The sequence below is a fragment of the Cetorhinus maximus genome, chromosome 24 (genome assembly GCF_964194155.1).
Source record: "Cetorhinus maximus chromosome 24, sCetMax3.hap1.1, whole genome shotgun sequence".
Lineage (NCBI taxonomy): Eukaryota > Metazoa > Chordata > Chondrichthyes > Lamniformes > Cetorhinidae > Cetorhinus > Cetorhinus maximus.
This window is the reverse complement of record NC_135902.1, coordinates 52,507,857-52,526,432: the sequence shown is the minus strand read 5'-3', so window position 1 is coordinate 52,526,432 and position 18,576 is coordinate 52,507,857. Positions and strand designations below refer to the sequence as shown.

General features: G+C 41.9%; 1 protein-coding gene across 7 annotated transcripts in view; it reads right to left on the bottom strand.

Moving 5' to 3' along the window:
• The window catches only part of exoc7 (exocyst complex component 7), a 32,737-nt gene that overhangs the window by 1,101 nt on the left and 13,060 nt on the right, over nt 1-18,576 (bottom strand). Inside the window, exons 6-20 of one of the 7 annotated variants that reach the window (XM_078529082.1) lie at nt 17,481-17,648; nt 17,214-17,225; nt 15,587-15,679; nt 14,401-14,469; nt 11,567-11,712; nt 10,234-10,386; nt 9,428-9,526; nt 8,750-8,812; nt 8,183-8,249; nt 6,279-6,344; nt 3,838-3,958; nt 3,297-3,392; nt 2,321-2,384; nt 1,637-1,678; nt 781-914 (exon numbers count right to left, since the gene is read on the bottom strand). In XM_078529082.1, coding sequence (XP_078385208.1) covers nt 781-914; nt 1,637-1,678; nt 2,321-2,384; nt 3,297-3,392; nt 3,838-3,958; nt 6,279-6,344; nt 8,183-8,249; nt 8,750-8,812; nt 9,428-9,526; nt 10,234-10,386; nt 11,567-11,712; nt 14,401-14,469; nt 15,587-15,679; nt 17,214-17,225; nt 17,481-17,648 — 1,393 coding nt within the window. The remainder of the gene's footprint in view (nt 1-780; nt 915-1,636; nt 1,679-2,320; nt 2,385-3,296; nt 3,393-3,837; nt 3,959-6,278; nt 6,345-8,182; nt 8,250-8,749; nt 8,813-9,427; nt 9,527-10,233; nt 10,387-11,566; nt 11,713-14,400; nt 14,470-15,586; nt 15,680-17,213; nt 17,226-17,480; nt 17,649-18,576) is intronic. The other 6 variants (XM_078529084.1, XM_078529086.1, XM_078529083.1 and 3 more) reach the window with 6 other exon arrangements.

Sequence of the window (18,576 nt, the reverse complement as noted above, 5' to 3'; positions counted from 1 at the left end):
GAGCCTCCCAACATTTGTGTCTCAAACACATAGAACTCTTACCCTCTGCCCAAAGTTATTCCCAAGCTGTTTACCCAGGAAAGATTTTTGCACATAGACCTTACCTGTAGACACAATTCCATAAAGGAGGAGTTAAACTCTCTGGGAATACGAACATGTGTGCAGCTAATACAGGAGAATCCAGCAAAAAAGAAAAGCATCTTTCACAACCCCAGGACATCTCAAAGTGCTTTATTGCCAATGAAGTACTTTAAGTGTATCACTGTTGTAAAGTAGGAAATGTGTCAGCCAACATATGCACAAAGATCCCAGAAACAGCAATGTGATAGTGGCCAGATAATCTCTCTGTGCTAGATGAATATTTAACACTCAACTAATTTCACATGGGGGAGAATTCCCCTGCTCCTCCTCAAAATAATGCCATGGAATCTTTTACAGCACCTTGGAGGTGGGAGGGGGGGCAGAAAGATCCTCAGTTTAATGTCTCAACTAAAAAGATAGCCCCAGTCAGTGTGGCATTCCCTCAGTATTGATGGATTGTCAGCCAGGAACACAAATCTCTGGTGTGGGCCAACCTTGTGACTGAGGAGCAAGTGCTACCCCAGCGTGTTACACACAGGGCAGGCAGGATCCCCAGTGGAGCTGAGAGACTTGTCCATCCATATTTAAATCTGGGCACTCTCTCAGGCACACATTCCTCCCTGGCCTGGGTTTCCTGCGTTTGTTGCAACCTGACAAATGGATAACTTTATACCTCTGTTTCTTGCACACAATGATTACCTCTGCCAGAAGACTCGATAGGCCCCAGTTACATTTTCCTTCTGTGCACGCCTGATTTTATCTCTTTGTTCTTTATCCGGGATGGCCCAGGATTTCTGGATTTTGCACAGTTCTTCCAGTCCATCATTAAATGCCTTCAAAAAATAAACTCGTCTTACTTTAAATGAATTAAAGCTTTCAAATAGCAAAGCTCCGGCTGTAAAAAAAAACTTCTAGTGAGTCCAGGCCTGTTCAGTACACGACGGTGCCGAATATGGGCAGATCCACAAATTCACTCTAATCCAGAGAGGATGCTGTGCTCGCTTACTGCAGCCAAAGACCAAAAGTTTACCATATGTTTTAATCAGCTAGTTCACAGGATATTTTTAACGCTTTTATTCAGTGTTAAACATGAGATGAGCTGCCAGTCACCAACTGACAATAAGCAAGCATCCCATAAAGCTGCTCTAAGCATTGCCTATTAGGTGGGCAGCAGCTGTCACTGCAATGGCCCTGAAAGTCTGCCTACAAAAGGACTGTGTAACCTGCCCAAGTGACCCACAGGTGGAACTAGTCCTTGGCAGGTTTAAATTGCAGAGAGATGGGCAGAACAAAGCTGCGGAGGAGAGGGGAGGGATGGAACAGCACACGTCAGCTTCACTGCCCTGTACAGGAGAAAGCTCACAGCTTGTTGCAACAACTTGTATTTTTAAAGCAGGCGTTTACATAATAAAACACCCCTGAGGCACTTTGTAAGAAAAAGGTGAAGTTAGGACATGTGTCTGTAGGTACAGAGGTGGGAGGAGGTGGTGAATCACAAGAGTTCTGGAAGAAACCATCACATTAAAAAACTTCTTACACATTAGTTGTCTCTTACCTTAAATCGATCTTTAATAGCTTGCCTTTCCTTATCTTTTAACTGGAAAAAAAAAGAATGGATTATGCCAATAAATTGGAGCAATTGTTTATATAGTTACTAGTAAAAAGAAACTGACTGAAAATCTTGCCAAGCAAACCAGGGAAGTCCCAATTTCAACCCTTGGCTTGCTTGGCAAGATTTTCAGTCAGTTTCTTTTTACTAGTAACTATATAAACAATATAGTTATCTCAAGGTATTATGGATTACGGAACCAAAGTAGGTAAATGAAGTTAAGATACAGATCAGCCATGATTTAATAGAATGGTGCAACAGGCTTGAGGCCTCTTGTTCCTGTATTCAGCTGCAGCAACTGGTGGGATTGCTACAATCTGGCACTGTCTCCCTGAGACAAGAAAAGAGGAGCAAAAAAGTTAGCCAGCCAAGGTTCTTATGTCTGACGGCTACTTGGTAATTCCAGTCGGTTTGCAATCATTTGAAGATAGGATTGGGTTACTGGGCAGATTCGCCAAGCCATAGCCATGTGGGTGAGGTATCAGAGGGTGCTGGATACTTCTGAATCTGCACCTCAGAACAGTCAGGAGGAGGGAAAGAAAGATTGCAACAGGTATTAACCCCAGAAAGGCTGCATACGGCACAAGACAAAGATTTTACACCCCTTTAGCAAATATTAAGGACACTTACTTTTGTTCCTGGCTGGAAGGTAGGCATGTTACTCTCGGTAATGGGCGTTGTGACCTTTAACCAACTGTAAAAATAGAGTTACATGTTAAGCAGGTATATTTCCCCTATATAGTTGCACCATTTTCCCCCACTATCACAATGAAAAGATGCAGTGGATGTTCCTGCCCACACCTTTCGATTTCTGCTCATCGCTGCAGATGCCAACACTTTGTAGGAGTGAGATTCTAATAGCCCAAGCTCCTTCCTCCCCCACAATCCTGCTTCACAATCAACCACATTGCTGTGGGTCTGGAATCACAAAGGGCAGATCAGGTAACGAGGGCAGATTTCCTTCCCTAAAAGAACATTAGTGAATCTGATGGGTTTTCTGACATTCCAGTTACATGGTGACCATTACTAATGCTAGCTTTTTATTCCAGATTTATTTAATTAACTGAATTTAAATTCCCCAACAGCCTGATAGGATTTCTAATCCTGTCTTTAGATCATTACTTCAGGTCTCTGGATTACTAGTCCAGGAACATACCCGCACCCCTATAATTGTGGGCACACAACCTTAAGGTGAGGACAGAATCAAGCTTGGCTGTGTTGCTTCCACAGTCAAATAGCAGGTAGACAGACATGGAGAAAACGACCACTTGGGTGATGTACAGAAATTCTCTTGGTGTCTGTGGAACTGCCCTAATCAGTGCCTTTAGAGAGGAGGACAGAAGAGAACAAAATAATCCAAGGTAAAAACAAAATGCTGGACAAATTCAGCAGGTCTGACAGCATCTGTGGAGAAAGAAACAGAGTTAACGTTTCGAGTCCGTATGACTTTTTCAGAGATCTGAAGAGTCATACAAACTTGAAACATTAGCTCTGTTTCTCTCTCCACAGATGGTGTCAGACCTGCTGAGTTTGTCCAGCATTTTCAGTTTTTATTTTGGATTTCCAGCATCCAGAGCATTTTGCTTTTAAAATAATCCAAGATTACCTGCGTTGGTAAGTTTGGAGCTGTTCTTCAATGTGTCCCTTGTATGTCTTGTCTGGGTACTTCTGAGTCACTGCTACAAGTTGAATTAATTCAGACCTACGCAAATATCAGACTAGGAATGAGGAAACAAGTTGAACTCAGCCCCCACCTATAAACTATGTCAGTTACTTTAATTATATCACTATAGGAATGTTAAGAACAGCTCTACTGCATATAAAAGCTATAAAGCACAGCAGTATTGTCACCACACATTTAAAGAATTTTGGTCCAATAAGTTACAGCCCAAACAACAGTTTGTGGCCCAGAATGAGAGGGCTGAGACAGCTCTCAGTCCAGGACAGGATCACCATTCATGAGCAGCTCACAAAATGGTGGGTCTTGCCTACAAGATTATGGCAGAGAGGGAGATATTTCACAAGAAAATATTCTGGCGAGGGGGGCAGGGTAAGGACAGAGTTAAACATTGGAGTTAGTTTGTTATCTTGTGCAGTTTTACATTTGACAGCCTGAGAACAAAAGGACACAATTATCACAAACTTACTTCTCCAAGGATTTGAGGATATAATTAAAGTTATTGAGAAGGAAGACAGCACCCAAAGCAGTGTCCTCATAAACCTTAGCCTTGCTGTGCAGGTTCAGCTGCAAGTTGCCGAGTATTTTACCTACAGCAAGAGAGGGAATGGTTTTAAAAAGCACAACAATCCAAGTAAAAAGCTGCAGAAATAAATTCCAATTGAAAACAACAAAATATCTACATACAACGTACAGGAGCTCAGTCTTTATACTCTCTGCTACTTCCCAATGGTGCCATCCCTTATGGGCTCATTTTCACTAGTAATTCGCCCAAGTGCCGATTACCCACATGTAAGGTTCAGTGGGAAACGATGGCGGGATATTTAACGTGGGGGCCATCATCTGATAGTTCAGCTCCTTGAGTTTGTTCCCCCGTTCTATCACCTCCTGTTTCCAGGTTACCTTTTCCAATATAATTTGGCAGAGATAAGCAAACATTGCCAATGAAATCTCAAGCCTCAAAACCAGCCAGTTTAACATGAACACACCATTCTCTAACTTTTGGGCTTTCAGCTGTGCCTCAGTGGATAGAACTCTCACCTTGGAGTCAGAAGGTTGAGAGTTCAAGGCTGCTCTAGAAACTTGAGCACATAATCTAGGCTGACACTTCCAATGCAGTACTAAGGGGGGGGCTGCACCTTTGGAGGCGCTTTCATAGATATTAAACCAAGGCAACATCTGCCCCCTCAGATAAAAGATTCTATGGCACTATTTTGAGGAAGGGCAGGCAAGTTACCCCTGGTGTCCTGGCCAATATTTATCCCTTAACCAACATTACTAAAAGCAGATTATTTGGTCATTTTCACATTGCGTTTTTGTGGGAGCTTTCCGTGTTTCCTACATCACAACAGTGACTGCACTTCAAAAGGGCTTCATGAGCTATAAGGCACTTTGGATGTCTTGGGGGTTGTGAAAAATGCCATATAAATCCCCAATTGAACAATATGCCAAACCAGGAGATAAAACAAACTCTGAGTCTCAACCCACAACGGAGTGGAGGCAAGTCATGACACAAAATTGAGAGTTCAGCACTAATTAAAAGTAAAAAGCACTTGTGTCCCACCCACTCGTGTTAATATTCCCCTTGAACCTTTACTGGAGGCTTGCCATTTAGTTTTTGAATTATTAGTGTGATTCATATGCTATGAGTCATGTAAGTAATGTGGGAAGTGGAAAAATTACGGTCACGTAATAAAGCAGCTCTCCAAAAACTTGTTTTAAGGTTCAATGTTTGGGCAGAATACAGCAAACTGTCCTCTACACTCAACCTGACCGTGTTAAAAACACTTCATACTGAATATGTAAATTGCTTCACAATAGGCCAATATTAATTCAAGCACAAAATCTTCTCCAGCAATTTAATGAATACAAGGTTGCTCAAGATTAGATAGAAAATATATTTTCCCATTCTTTGTATAATCAGGCCCACAGCAGCTTGGTAAAAGTATACAGTATTCAATCTGGTACCAAACTCTGCAAGCAATTTTTTTTTTCCCTTTCTATTCATTCATTCATGGGATCTGGGTGTCGCTGGCAAGGCCAGCATTTGTTGCCCATCCCTAATTGCCCTTGAAAGCATTTGAAGAGTCATCTACTCTGCTCTGGGTCTGGAGTCACATGTAAGCCAACCAAGTAAGGATGGCAGGTTTTCTTCCCTAAAGGACATTAGTGAATCAGATGGGTCTTTACAATAGTCGATGACAGTAATGGGACCATGAAGCTGAGGCTTTCAATTCTAGAATTTTTTTAAAAATTACTTAAAGTTAAATTGCACCAGATGCCATGTTTTTGGAAATCGTTCAATTTCGAAACATAGAAAACGGCACATGAAGATAAGACTGCTCAAATATTGCTGTTCATAACACACAAAAGACTCTCATTTTGCAACTCTCGGATTCTTCCCACATCCGACAAGCTCTGGTGCTGAAAGTCTCATGCCACAGATTTTGTTGTGTAAGAATTGCCAACAGACACTGTGTTCATGTGAAACTCTTGTGTGGCAACAAATCTCTTCGCGCAAGGTAAATCGAACGGGACAATGTTTTCTAAAGGTAGGTCCATTAACTGTGTTCTGAACAATGTGTTACTCTACTGCTAAAAGTGGGGCTCTGTTCTTAGAAGCTCACATCATTAAGTAAACGACAGGCACAAATCAACAGGAAAAGTTTTTGGAAGTTTCAGGCTGCAGGTCAGAAGCACCAATAGTGGAATTCCTGGATCAATTTCACTTTTAGAAAAGATTGGTTTGGTCTGTTGTCATGTGGCACACTCAAGACACTTCCAGTCTAATCAGATCGCCTGCTTATGAGGCCTGAACTTCTGGCAAAATCTTACTATTGACCAGGCACCTTTAAATCTTTCAAACACAAGCAAAACATAGCACAACCTTGCTGTAAAACCCATACTCACAAATGTAGTTGCTGAGGAGTCGCCTGCTGAACTCAGAGTTGTATGTGCTGGTAGAGGAACCAGTTTCTGTAAGTCAATCGTTTCCAGTCTCAGTTATAAAATCAAAATATGTCCTATCCACACATTTTAGTTGGGAGGGATTTTTTTACTTTTTAAAAATAGAATTAACAATGAGACGTTCGTTCACAGTACTCCCAACATTATCCTCTCCTTTCCCAGGCACCTTGTTTAAACAGGAGAGCACACAGGAACAACCTGCTCCCAGGCCTTCTGTAATACTCGCAAACACAGGCTGCTTGGTGGGATGTAAGAGCGGTGCACAGACAGGTGGAGTGCTCTCCTTCCCGTTTAACTCCCTTACTGTACAACCAACTCCTGCCCTCCCAACGCCCGCCCTCCCTCCCAGGGCTGCGCTCAGAGGGGTTCCACAAAAGCCCCACTGTGCAATTCTGCAACAACCGGGTTCAATTCGATTTACGAGTTAGGTTTAAAATAGCTGAGATGGAATGATTTCAAAAGTAAGAGATGAAAGAATTCGGGCAAATATTATTAAACAGTAACCCACAGTATGAGGAGCATGAGATTACTTCACTGTCTCCACTAGGACTTTGACCTCTTGAACACCAGTTATTCCCTGACATCTCACCCAAGTGGTGATTCTTTTTGTTATCTCAGTAAGTGTCACCAGGCTATTCTCCCTTGGGGGGAATGACAGGGGGTTGAGAGTCTTCACCACCAATATTCATCGCTAGATGTCACCAGACACACATATCCCAGAAGGGTTGCTGGATAACAACCAGGCCCAGGTTTTTTTTCCTTACACTGCTGCAACACAGACTGGAATCAAAATTTGGGATCTTCCAGATTGTAGGAATCATGTTCCACTTTGCAAATGAATCTTCAGGAAGCATTGCGGAATAATTAATCCCCAGCAACAGTGTAAAAAAGACAAGCAGCGGCCCAACACAAGAACAAAAACACTCATTTTCAGCGATTTATGCATTAGATTTCCCTTGAATCTTGAGCCATTGCCCTCTCCAAACCTTCCCCCAGCTTTATATGGGTGGGTAGTTTAGAGAGAGAACAAGCTGCTAAAACAAAATGAAGTAATGGATACAGTTTAACACAACATTGATTCCAGTGAAATATAAACTGATGGCCAGGCATGGACAGACTTGGAATTCGATAAACTCACCTCTGGGATCTAAAGGAATATTGTAAGTGTCCCCCAGAACTACAGGTGACAGCAGAGCAAAGAGAAGTGCAAAAGTGAAAAGGGTTAGAAGTCCATTAGTTCAGAGAGTGTAAAGAAGTTAAACAGGACAGACAACGGAGGTTGGCGAGTGGATACAACAGTGGACAGGCCGGGGTGAGGCGAGGGGATCAGGGAGCAGGTACATAAGCAGACAGACAATAAAAACGATTAATATTAAACTGGGTTCTAAAATAAATGCCTGACAATTAAATATTCTGACAAGATTTCCAACAAGAAAGAAACAAGGAAAATTAGGTAATACCTGAACTCAACATCGGTGGGTTTTTAAGCCACCGTGAGGGGCCAGGATTTTACTATCTGTGATGATTTTAATTTCAAGCCCACCTGAAACCTGAGACATAGCTCTTAGAAAATTGAAATTCATCGGCAGAAGTTTCTTTCCAAGGTGAGAACTGCCCAGTTGCTGGGCGGGAATGTTGACAAGATCAGAGAGCACTATGGTCTCTTCCAATGCCATGGATGTCACTGTAATAGAGGTTCGGGAAGCAATAGCCACAAGTGGGCAATAGCCCTTTAAACCAGAGTCATTTATCCAAATGTACTCAAGTGGAAGGGTGGAATATGCCACAACAGACAAAAACTAGAGCAACACCCCCATCGCCCCCAGCCCAGCTTCAAACACACTCACCCTGAGATGCTAACATTGCACTCGCTGTCTCCTGAAAATCCAGCAGTTGTTGAAGGAATAATATTGCCTGAAGAAGAAATCAATGGCTGTTACTGCCTCACATGAAAAGGCAAAATGCGGACACAGCTAACACAGAACAACTTCCGATCTCTTCCCCCACCACTCCCCCGAGCACTGGTGGGCTTTGGTTCCACGGGCCCCGAGTTGCCCTCCAGCTCTTAGACCCATTCATCCCCTGTCAGTGGGTGGGGCAAGCTATCCCCTCATATCAGGGGGCATTAGATGTCGATTAACTGATGGCGATTTCTGTACCCTCAGGGGGGGACTCCGGCTCTCAATTGTAGCAGCCCCCCACCATGAGATCATCTAACCCAACACAAACTGGGGACTTAACTGAACAGTACTGCTCAACTACAGCATCGTTACCAACTGAACACTGGGGCAGAGTGTTCTATCATATCCACTTCTCAAAGTCATATGTATTTTAGACTGCGCACTGCACACTAAACTCCAAGAACAGCAAGTGTAACAAGACAATTAAATACTTTTAATAGCATTCCAACATACATTACTGGTCAGTTCATGGACAGTTCCATCCTTGGGCATATTGTACTCTTTGTCTGGATCATTCTGTAGAGAAAGGGAAGAGGATGAAAGAAAGGAAACCATGTCACTGCTTAGAACAGTGAGGTTTTCTTAGAATGATGCAAGCAATTAGATTAAGGTTTGGTCTCTAAACAATAAGGCCAGGAGGTGTTTCTAGTATAGAAGTTTTTATTAAGGAGCTCCAATGCAAGAAATAAAGATGTTAGAATACAGCGAGAAGTTGAGATACTATCTGACTTCAAAAAGGTGATCGATCTCAAATGGCTTTGTGCTAACATGCAAGTGATTCAGTCTCGCTCTAAGAAATGCTCTATATACAAGCCCAATCTCCACATGTACTTTATCAGTTCTTACATGGCTTAAGCTTTAGGCCTCCATGTTGATTTGATTGTAGCAAGTCTAGCACCCATCTGGTGTCTCCTACATTCTCCGCAACGCAACCAGAAAGAGCTTATGCCATCATCACAACATGAGATATGGAGAAATATGCAGACAGGCCATCTCATGATATGGACACACTGAGGACACGTTATTACTACAAGATTTAAGCAAGTTTTAGCTGCAGGTTGACAAGAAAGTATATCCTGAAAAAAACCGCTAAACTTAAAGAAAGTGAAACTTTACCAATTCACCACTTACCTTAATGCTATCTGCAAACTCTTCTAGAGCTTTAGCTCCTGTCGTCTCCATGGAAGTAATAAGGACTGGCAGCTTATTCTTGGTGCCAGCAGCTGTGCCCTGTGTGATACAAGCATTACCGAAAACATCTGTTGAAGCACATTTGTCTGTAAAAGGTTTCAGCCCCATTTCTGACCCCTGACTCCCACTTCAAAAGGGAACAGCAAATGCAAATTTGAGTTGCCATTGGCATCGTCTGGGCTGCCCAACATTCCACTAACTTAAGGCTGGTTGCTGGGCATGAGCTGGCATCTGATGGATTGTTATTACCACAGGCAGAGACTGGGGGTGGGGGGGAGTCAGGACTGAACCCACCATTCCTTACATCAACCAATTCCAATCTCTGTAGCAGAGGTGTGGAGACTGGGGAGTGATGGCCCAGGGGTCACCAAAGGTTGCTCAAGCACTGGTGGAGTGGTGGGGGGTGGGACATAATACAGCAGCAAGCCACATGTGCTCGAATCTACCTCCTACCTGATCTTCCCCTTCTTGCCATGCACTATACCAAGGACAGGACAACTAGCTGGCACCCAACTGCTCAGCCTCCAAATCCCATTCTACATGCATCCAGGAGTTGGTGAGGCCCAGCCATTGCTACTCCAGTTTACTCTTTTTTGCCAGGCTTCCATTTCACTGCCATGCTTGTTTGGGCAGCATGTCTAAGTTTAAGAATTCTCCATCTTGGCAAACAGGCACCAATCCCACACTGTAGCTTAAAGGCTCTGTCCTCCCAACTTTACACCTTTCTACAGGATTGCTGCACTTACCTGCAGAACCTGATCAAACTCTTGCTTCATCTGCTTGAGATGCTTAAGGATAGGGAATATAGTTAGGACGGCAGAATAATCATGTCGCATAATGGCACGGCGTGCTGTGGAGACAATACTCTCTCCTTCTACCATCAAACCATCCAGTGCTTCCTGTAACAGGGAGAGGAACTGGTCACAAACTCCAACAAGAAAATCCTCATCCTTCATTGTCATACAGCCAGATCTTATCACTTTGGAAAATCCGTTTACAGGACAGACATATCCTTCTGGATTCGATGGAAGTAACATTACCCAAGTGATTGTCAGCTCTGGTCCAATCTGGAAACAGAGCTATGGTAAAATGATGTGGCCAATTGTGGCTAACCCAGTGAAAGAAAGAACTGGCATTTCTATAGTGCCTTTTGCAACCTCTGACTGTAAAGCACTTTGGGATGGCCTAAGTGCAGTCGTTGTTGTAATGTAGCAAACGTAGCAGCCATTTTGAGCACAGCACCTCCCACAGACATCAATGAGATAAATGACCAGATAATTAACTCTCAGAAGTTCCATCAGCTGTGGCTCAGTCAGAAAATGATGGGTTCAAGGCCCCACTCCAGAAGCTCCTGACATTGTAGTACATTACTGAGGGAGTGCAGCACTGTTGAAGGTGCCATCTTTCAGATAAGAGACTAAACTGGGCTAGTCTCCCATCTCAGGTGGTGGTAAAGGATCTCATGTTACTATTTTTAAAGTAGGGGAGAGCTCTCCGCAGTGCCCTGGGACAATATTTATCTCTCAAAAAATCCCTCTAAAACAGGTTATCTGGCCATTACCCCATTGCTGTTTGTGGGAGCTTGCTGTGCACAAATAATCTGCTTCAATTCATTGAAGTGACTACATTTAGAAATGTAAGAAGTTACAGTGATGTAGGAAAATAAAGAGAAAAGGATGTGCAAATGTGGCTCTAGTTAGGACTTGTTACTGAGCAGCCTGGTTCTGTCCACACTCTGTAAACACAGTCAAGCAGCCAAGTTGCACAAAATTTAACTCACTAAAAAATCAGTCAAATCACACAGGGGCAAACCACACAACCCCTGACCCAACAGCTAGCTCTTGCCACCAGCTAGGACTTATTCACACAAACTCACTATCGCATCAAAACACACGGGCTTTGAGGCTTCAAATTTTAGCAGATTCCAGATGGCTCTCTCAGGCCAAACTCCAAGAGGACAGCAGCAAATCATTACAATGCTGCCTGCTTACTGGATTGTAACAAAAACAAAACTGGATGTCTCAACTGATTTAGTAGAGAAAAAGCAACTACCAACATTAACAGCTCAGAGAATCTCACCTGTATCAGAGAGTCAAAGGTTCTCTTCTGGTGGTGCTCAGGAATGATCTCCGTCAGCAACTGGTACTCACTCTGTGCCAGTTTTACAAAGGCACTGATGCAGTGAATGTAAGAGTCAATCTCACTGTCCAACATGTCCTCCTTCCCTGAGAAAACAGGGCAAAGTAAGATCCCAGGGAAGACAATGCTGAATTCCCTATGCAAATTTAACATTTAGCTCATCCAACCTCACTCTTGCCACGTTGCATGTAATTCCCTTGGCCAGAGCCTGGGGGGGGCAGTGATGGGAGGACTTTTTTTCTTCAGGGAGGAGAACACGTTGAAAACTTACCTCAAGAATAGATACATTGGCATATCATAGACTCAGGAAAGGGGCGCAAGAACCAGGAGCCAGGAAGGGGCAGACCGACGCTGGGAACACTGGCTGAAATGCTGAGCTATAATACCCAATGATCAAGCATGTAACAGATGCAAAAAGTTGGAGCGCGTTTATCTACAAAGAGATTCGTCGCCTTCACAAAACCTGATTTGTGACCTTATCCAATTGATGCTTATGCTCAAAAAGGAATTAAATTCAAGTGAACGTCAAACATTAAAGAAATCAGATATACTACAATGTCGAAACCAGACATAACATAAATGTTTCAGTCAATAACATGTCACGCGTGTATAAAGAATTACAACTCAAATTTTAAACTAAAAAAAACCCAAAAATCAACTGCAACAAAAAAAAATTCATTTCTGTTCCCTACTCCCAACCTCTGCCTCCTTCAGACCTCATCAGCCTCCATACCGTATTTGGCCTTCACATATCAAGCATTTCAGACAGACACACACGCTCACTCGAGTTCTGGTATCTATCAGCTGTTTGCACACATTTGTCAAAGCCCAGTAAGTAATTGTGGTGGCTGAGCAGAGATTGTTACTCTCCACCGTTTTCCTTACGCCTGCTGCACACTTCACTGCTCCCATCCCAGTCACATTCCCAGTGTGATTGCAGCATAAGAAAACCACATCAGCCTTCCCCACCAACTGGTTCAGCAGCTGAAATACAGTGAGTTTACTGCTCAGTAAAGTCTTTACAATTACTGAGTCACTGGGAGGGCTTATGCATCACTAATATTTTACAGAATAAATCCAAAGGGTGGGAACTCCTGAGCGCTTTTGCACACTCTCCCACATCGCACAGTGAACTGATAAGCTGGACTCAGAGCTTCTGTCACCCAATTCAGATCACCCTTGTCGCTAAAGGGAAAAATATAGTGACAGACAAGGGCGTTCGTTTTAAAAAGAGTGGGAAATGGATTATTTTGAAATTATAAAAACAATTGTAGTGAAATGAATGGTCTCAGTGGCTATGAAGCAGCAAGGCCTGAAAGGTTTGAATGTTTAGATTTGCTGTAGGTTAACTATTAGGCTTCAATCAATCCAGATTATAAACACCCCGTTATAACCAATGTAATACTGTAACAGGACACTAAGTTCTGCTACCTTTCTCCTTTACGGAGGTAGATAGATTCTTATTTTATATTCTAAGGGCATCAAGGAATATGAAACAAAGGCAGGTAAGTGGAATTGAGGTGCAGATTGGCCACAAACTGTGTTCATAATTCAATTATTAATTGCCTATCCTTACTGCTGCATTGTGACATAGGGCAATAAGAGGTGAAACTAGAGAGATATGTTTCGGAAACTGAAGTACCAAGACAGGCAGCTAAATAAAGTTTAAGAGCCAGATCTTTAATTTAAAACTGCACCTGCAGTAGCCTCTGCCTACTGTCCAACTACCTACAATTAATCAGAAAGTAAAAACTCACTCAAACCTCAAACAGCAGCATGTAAAATCTCGGGCATAGTGAAGGAGATTGAGATCGAGTAGGCAGGACAGAAGGAAGAATGACAAAACTGTAGCCTTTGCAGGCTAAATCACATTGTAATATCGATGTGAATTACTCAATCGTACAAATAATGACACTGCCTGCGCCCACTGAACACCATCAGCTCCGGTAACAGCAGCCAGTCTCCTCCAATCCATCACTCATCATACAAACAGTCACCAAGCTTTGCAGATTTACGCAATGGTTCCTAAACAGTATTATAGAAAATACTGTCATCTTGGGGTGTAACTGTGGAGCAATCAATTCAATATGAACAGCCAGTGTGAACATTCCACTTCTTCTAAACCCTTAAGGTTTAATTTAATAAAAAGAGAGAACCTGTTGAATTTAAGAAATCCAATGAAGTTACTCTTGAAATTTCAACACCGGGAAATGTCAAGTTGCAATCCATCCCCACACATGTTACTGAAATCACATCTCTCAACTCCCAAGGCAAGCTAAAGGAAACAGAGTTAGGGGATTACTATACTTAATACTTTCGCTGCATAGTGAAGTTGAAATGGTTCACACCACCAGTGTGGAAGGAAGCTTGAACTGGTCACTTGCATGAATCCATCAGATGGGAGTGGATTCATTCAAGGTTATTTTGGAAATGAAGGGCTGGCAGGAGGACAGAATGGCATCATCACCCACCTGGTCCAATGTCAAACACACCCTTTAATCTGCTAAGGCACGTTTTGGGCCGAGCCTACAACCTCTTCACTCACCACTCAATGAGAGCAGGAGGAGAGGGTGGAGGTGAGCACCCATGGAGAGGTGTGGAGGTGAAAAGAGGGAGAAAACAAGACTTAAAAAAGGGAAATGTATGACTGGCAAATTATTGCGCAATTAAAATTGAACAGTGATTTCCATGCCAGAAATTAAAAATGTTGTTAAAGTTCAACAAAAAAAGTTGGAGTTTAGCTTTTTTTGTTCTTAAAGAAATATGCAACTTACCCACAGCAGGGCCATGCTTCTCAGTCAGCGTATCTGAGAGATGTTTAACTCGCAACTCGTGATCATGACCTGGTCAGATGTTAATTAGCAGAAACAAAGGGTTGATCCAGAGCTGCTGAAAGGACGGACTATGGGCACTTATGGAAACTCAGACAGGAACACCCTCTATTGCATTGACAGACTTTAGAAGGGAGTGCAAACTAACAAAAAAATGCTTTAAATAAATCTCTTAATACCAGTCCTATAGAGTTTTTTTTTAATTATTTTTAAATGTATACAGGACTTGGTTGGAGAGCTCACAAATTCACAAACATATCAGGAAGGATGGCCGCAATGTTTGAAATCTCTTTCGAATCCATTGACTTTGCTAATCATGACTGGTTACACCAAAAACGCAACTTAAACTTTCTCTACTAGATTATCTTGGTGCTGTTGAATCTATAGTGAAGACCAGGGGTAGTCTTCAGGTGAAATGGGTTATTCCACTGTGGAATAATGGGATAGGATATGCTAGACAATTTATTGCCCATTTTAAATATGTTCCGTCCTTATTTTAACATATTTATATTGGAAATTGACAATGTAAAATGGTTACACTGTAATTGCATCCTCCTACCAGTGGTGGTGCTGCAACGCTTCCGCTGGGAAGTGTTCTAATTACAGTATCTATATAAGCAGGCTACTATAAATGTGAATCTGGGAATATATAATTGGAAATGGTTGACAAAATATTTTAACTTTGTGCTACAGTAAAGCAGATATTATACAACCAACAAAAAAAGAAGCGATTCTAGAATACCCTCTGTAGCTAGTGATGCACAATTGGCCCAATTAGCTCTAAAATATTCTCTATCACTAGTGCAATGGAACGTTCTCCATTCACTTCTATATTTCTATTCCTATCCTAGACAGGGCTCACCAACCAACATTCCTCTCCCTCCCATGCTGACTAACAATGACTTGGGCGTGAACTAAGCCTGAATATAGCAGAAATTCTCCTCTGCAGATTCTTGTAAGATTCAAACTCCCATCTAAAGTTTTTCAGAGGCATAGATTAGGTAAGATGTGCATAAGTTGCAATAGAGTTAGAATGCTTTTTATGAAAACAGCAGATGTGGTTAATGAAAAAGCGAGACTTTGCAGAAAAAGCCAAAAGAAGTGCACCCAGGGACAAGGAAATGATTACCTTCAATGGGAGTGAGATTAGAAACACCCTTTTTGCCATCCAGCCCATGCTGAGAATATTGTTTCAGAAGTTTCTGAGCCTTACGAATTGTGCCTGTTACCACGGTGATGCAGAAAAGACAAGACCTAGGCAAATCAGTGTGAAACACCAGATCCCTGCCACCAACACCACGCTACATAAGGAGTATTTGCTAGTAAATTCTCACACCAAGACAGAAATTAAAGCAAAAACAAAAAGCTTCTTAAATCAGAATGGACACCACAAAATAAAAACTTAGAAACAGAACAAATCATACAAAGTTAGACAATAGTTTAACAATATTAAATAGGTTATGTTACATTACATTTAAAAATAAACAATTTATCTTTACCATTCATAAACCAACATAGCCTTAGATATTAACAAAAAAGTATTTCTAATTATTACATGCTGACTGCAATTCAAACCCGTGAATTCTACCCACCCGAGATTTCAGGTACCATCTAGCCAAATATTTTGAAGAAAGAAAACTCTGGAGAAATGTAAAGAGCTGGAGAACAAGCTTCAGCTCCTTTATACATGGGAGTGCAACTTAGAAACTGGAATCTGCAATATCTATAACGTACTCACTCCTCTACCCACCAACCCTGCATACAGTTCAACACTCATACACTAGGTTAACTAGGTATCGATAACCGAGATAGGAGGTATTATTGTGGAAGAAAAAAAGAAAATGCAGGACATACTCAGCAGCTCATGCAGCCTCTGTGGAGAGAAAGAAAAGTTAAGTTTCAGGTCTGTGACCTTTCATTAGAACTGAGGAAGGGTCCCAGGCCTGAAACATTAACTCTGTTTCTCCCCAGATGCTGCCTGATCTGCTGAGTATTTCTGGCATTGTGTGTTTTTATTTCAGATTTCCAGCATCTGCAGTACTTTGCTTTGGTATTACCATGGGCACCGATTCGCATTTTTGATTAAGTCTCCACTGGCTTTGAGCAGACAACTTAAATGGTAATTATCAGAAATAGCAGGGTCTGGGCTACTAACTAACCAACGACATATTAACTGCCCACTTGCCTGTTTTCTTGTCGGATTAAAATCTACCCCCACTCCCACAATGTACACAGTACGCAAGAGAGGGAGTAATTGTATTTTCAGCCCAGAACATCCATTATTCCCCTTTAACAAACAGAGATGAGGGCACCTTCTTCCATTCATTAGTGCTAGCAATAGAGGCATCCACATTTTACATCAGCATTAACAAATGTAACCGTCATGTGTCACAATCCTGCAAGTGACAAACAACTTTTTAAATACGGCAAAGGCATAAACAGGCCATCAACATCCAGTTACTTATCTGTGGAAAGCTCCTCTCCAAACAAATAAAAACATACCCTGCGCAAATTTCATTTCTCCAAAGTTTTCTGACTTTTTTTTTAAGATTCTTAATGGTGCCAAGTCCACTAAGTTAGTCAGCTTTAAAGATTGCACAGCAACATTTTGCATAAGCCATAAGCTTTCAATAAGACAAACTGGCAAAATTTCTTCCTGCAATAGAGCTTAACATGTGCCACACGCAGTGGCCACAATACTCGGTCAGGCAGAGAGTGGCGAGGCTTAAAAGGGCACACATACAAGCGTGGTTTACCTGGGATGTAGACTGTAATTCATCAACATAAAATGAAAATTTAAAAGAAAAATAGTTAGTGGAGAATTATAAAAGAACAAGAGAAAAAGAAACAAAATCAATTACGAGGGGGAAGCAAAAATCATAACAGATCGTAACAGATTCTGATTTTAGGAAAGAATTTCTAAAAAGGCTTTCCTCAATAGCCTTCCATAACAAACTTGCTTGAAGTATAGAAACACGTTGGGGGAAATAGGAACATTTTATAATGACAGCGAAATTACTGACCTGGTCTCTTGATGGCTTTTTTGCTGGGGGTGTCTTTCCTTTTGTTCTGAATAGCAGGAGAGTACAGTACACCAGAGGACGAGCTGTTCTTGCGGAAATGCTCTTTCAGGCCTTTGATTGATCGGTCTAACTGGTTAGAGCGGATCTGATAGTACACATTCATGAAATCTGCAAGGGAGAAGCAGTACAAGCCGGGACTGAAGCAGTGATTCAAACTCCAGGAGTGATTAACTATCTCCCCCACCTCCTTTTCTTAACACTCAACATCTGGCAAGAGTAATTATAAAGTTGCTACATCATTTGATATTTTGACAGCAAATTTATCTATTTGAAAATCAAATGTAAACAGCACCTGAAGGCCACGCTTCCTCTCATAGCCCATTATAATCAGTGAAACCACGAATGCACATTAGATTAGAGATTGAGCAAGTTAGATTAAAATGTTGGGTGAACGCTGACCAGCTCTGATGAAAGAATTCACTAGATACTTAAGAGATGCTGACTGATCTGTGTGCATAATTCCAGTGGCATCAGCTCAGGAGGTTCCTTAACTGATTGCACTTGCACTTGAAAATGAATGTTAGTTCCCTGAACACTTTACAACCAGTGATTATTTCTGAACGATTGAAGGGGGGAGAAAAGGTAGAGATGAGAGAAAGACAAACAGGAGATTAAGAAAAAAGAGAAAGTGAGAGAAAGTAAAAAGAAAAGCAAGAGTAGAAGTGACAGAAAGCCTTTATGAAAAAGATGCCCTTCACAACCGTATAACTGGCTAATAGAGCAGCCCAATTGGACACATGCAGAAGAGTAACTTTCAGAGAAGGTGAATACCAAAGGATATCTGCGCCCACGAAGCTATAACCCAGAAAAAACATTTCTACCATAATATTTTTCATTACATTGCAACAGTGACCACACTTGAAAAAGTGCTTCATTGGTTGTAAAGCGTTTTGAGGCATCCTGAAGGTTCCAAATTGCACTATCGAAAGTAAAATTCTTTTTAAGGACTTCACGCAATAGATAATCAACCTAGTCCCCACCCACCTCCACCGCTCCCAATATACACCGCTGGTATCATTCACATTAATGTGGCTGA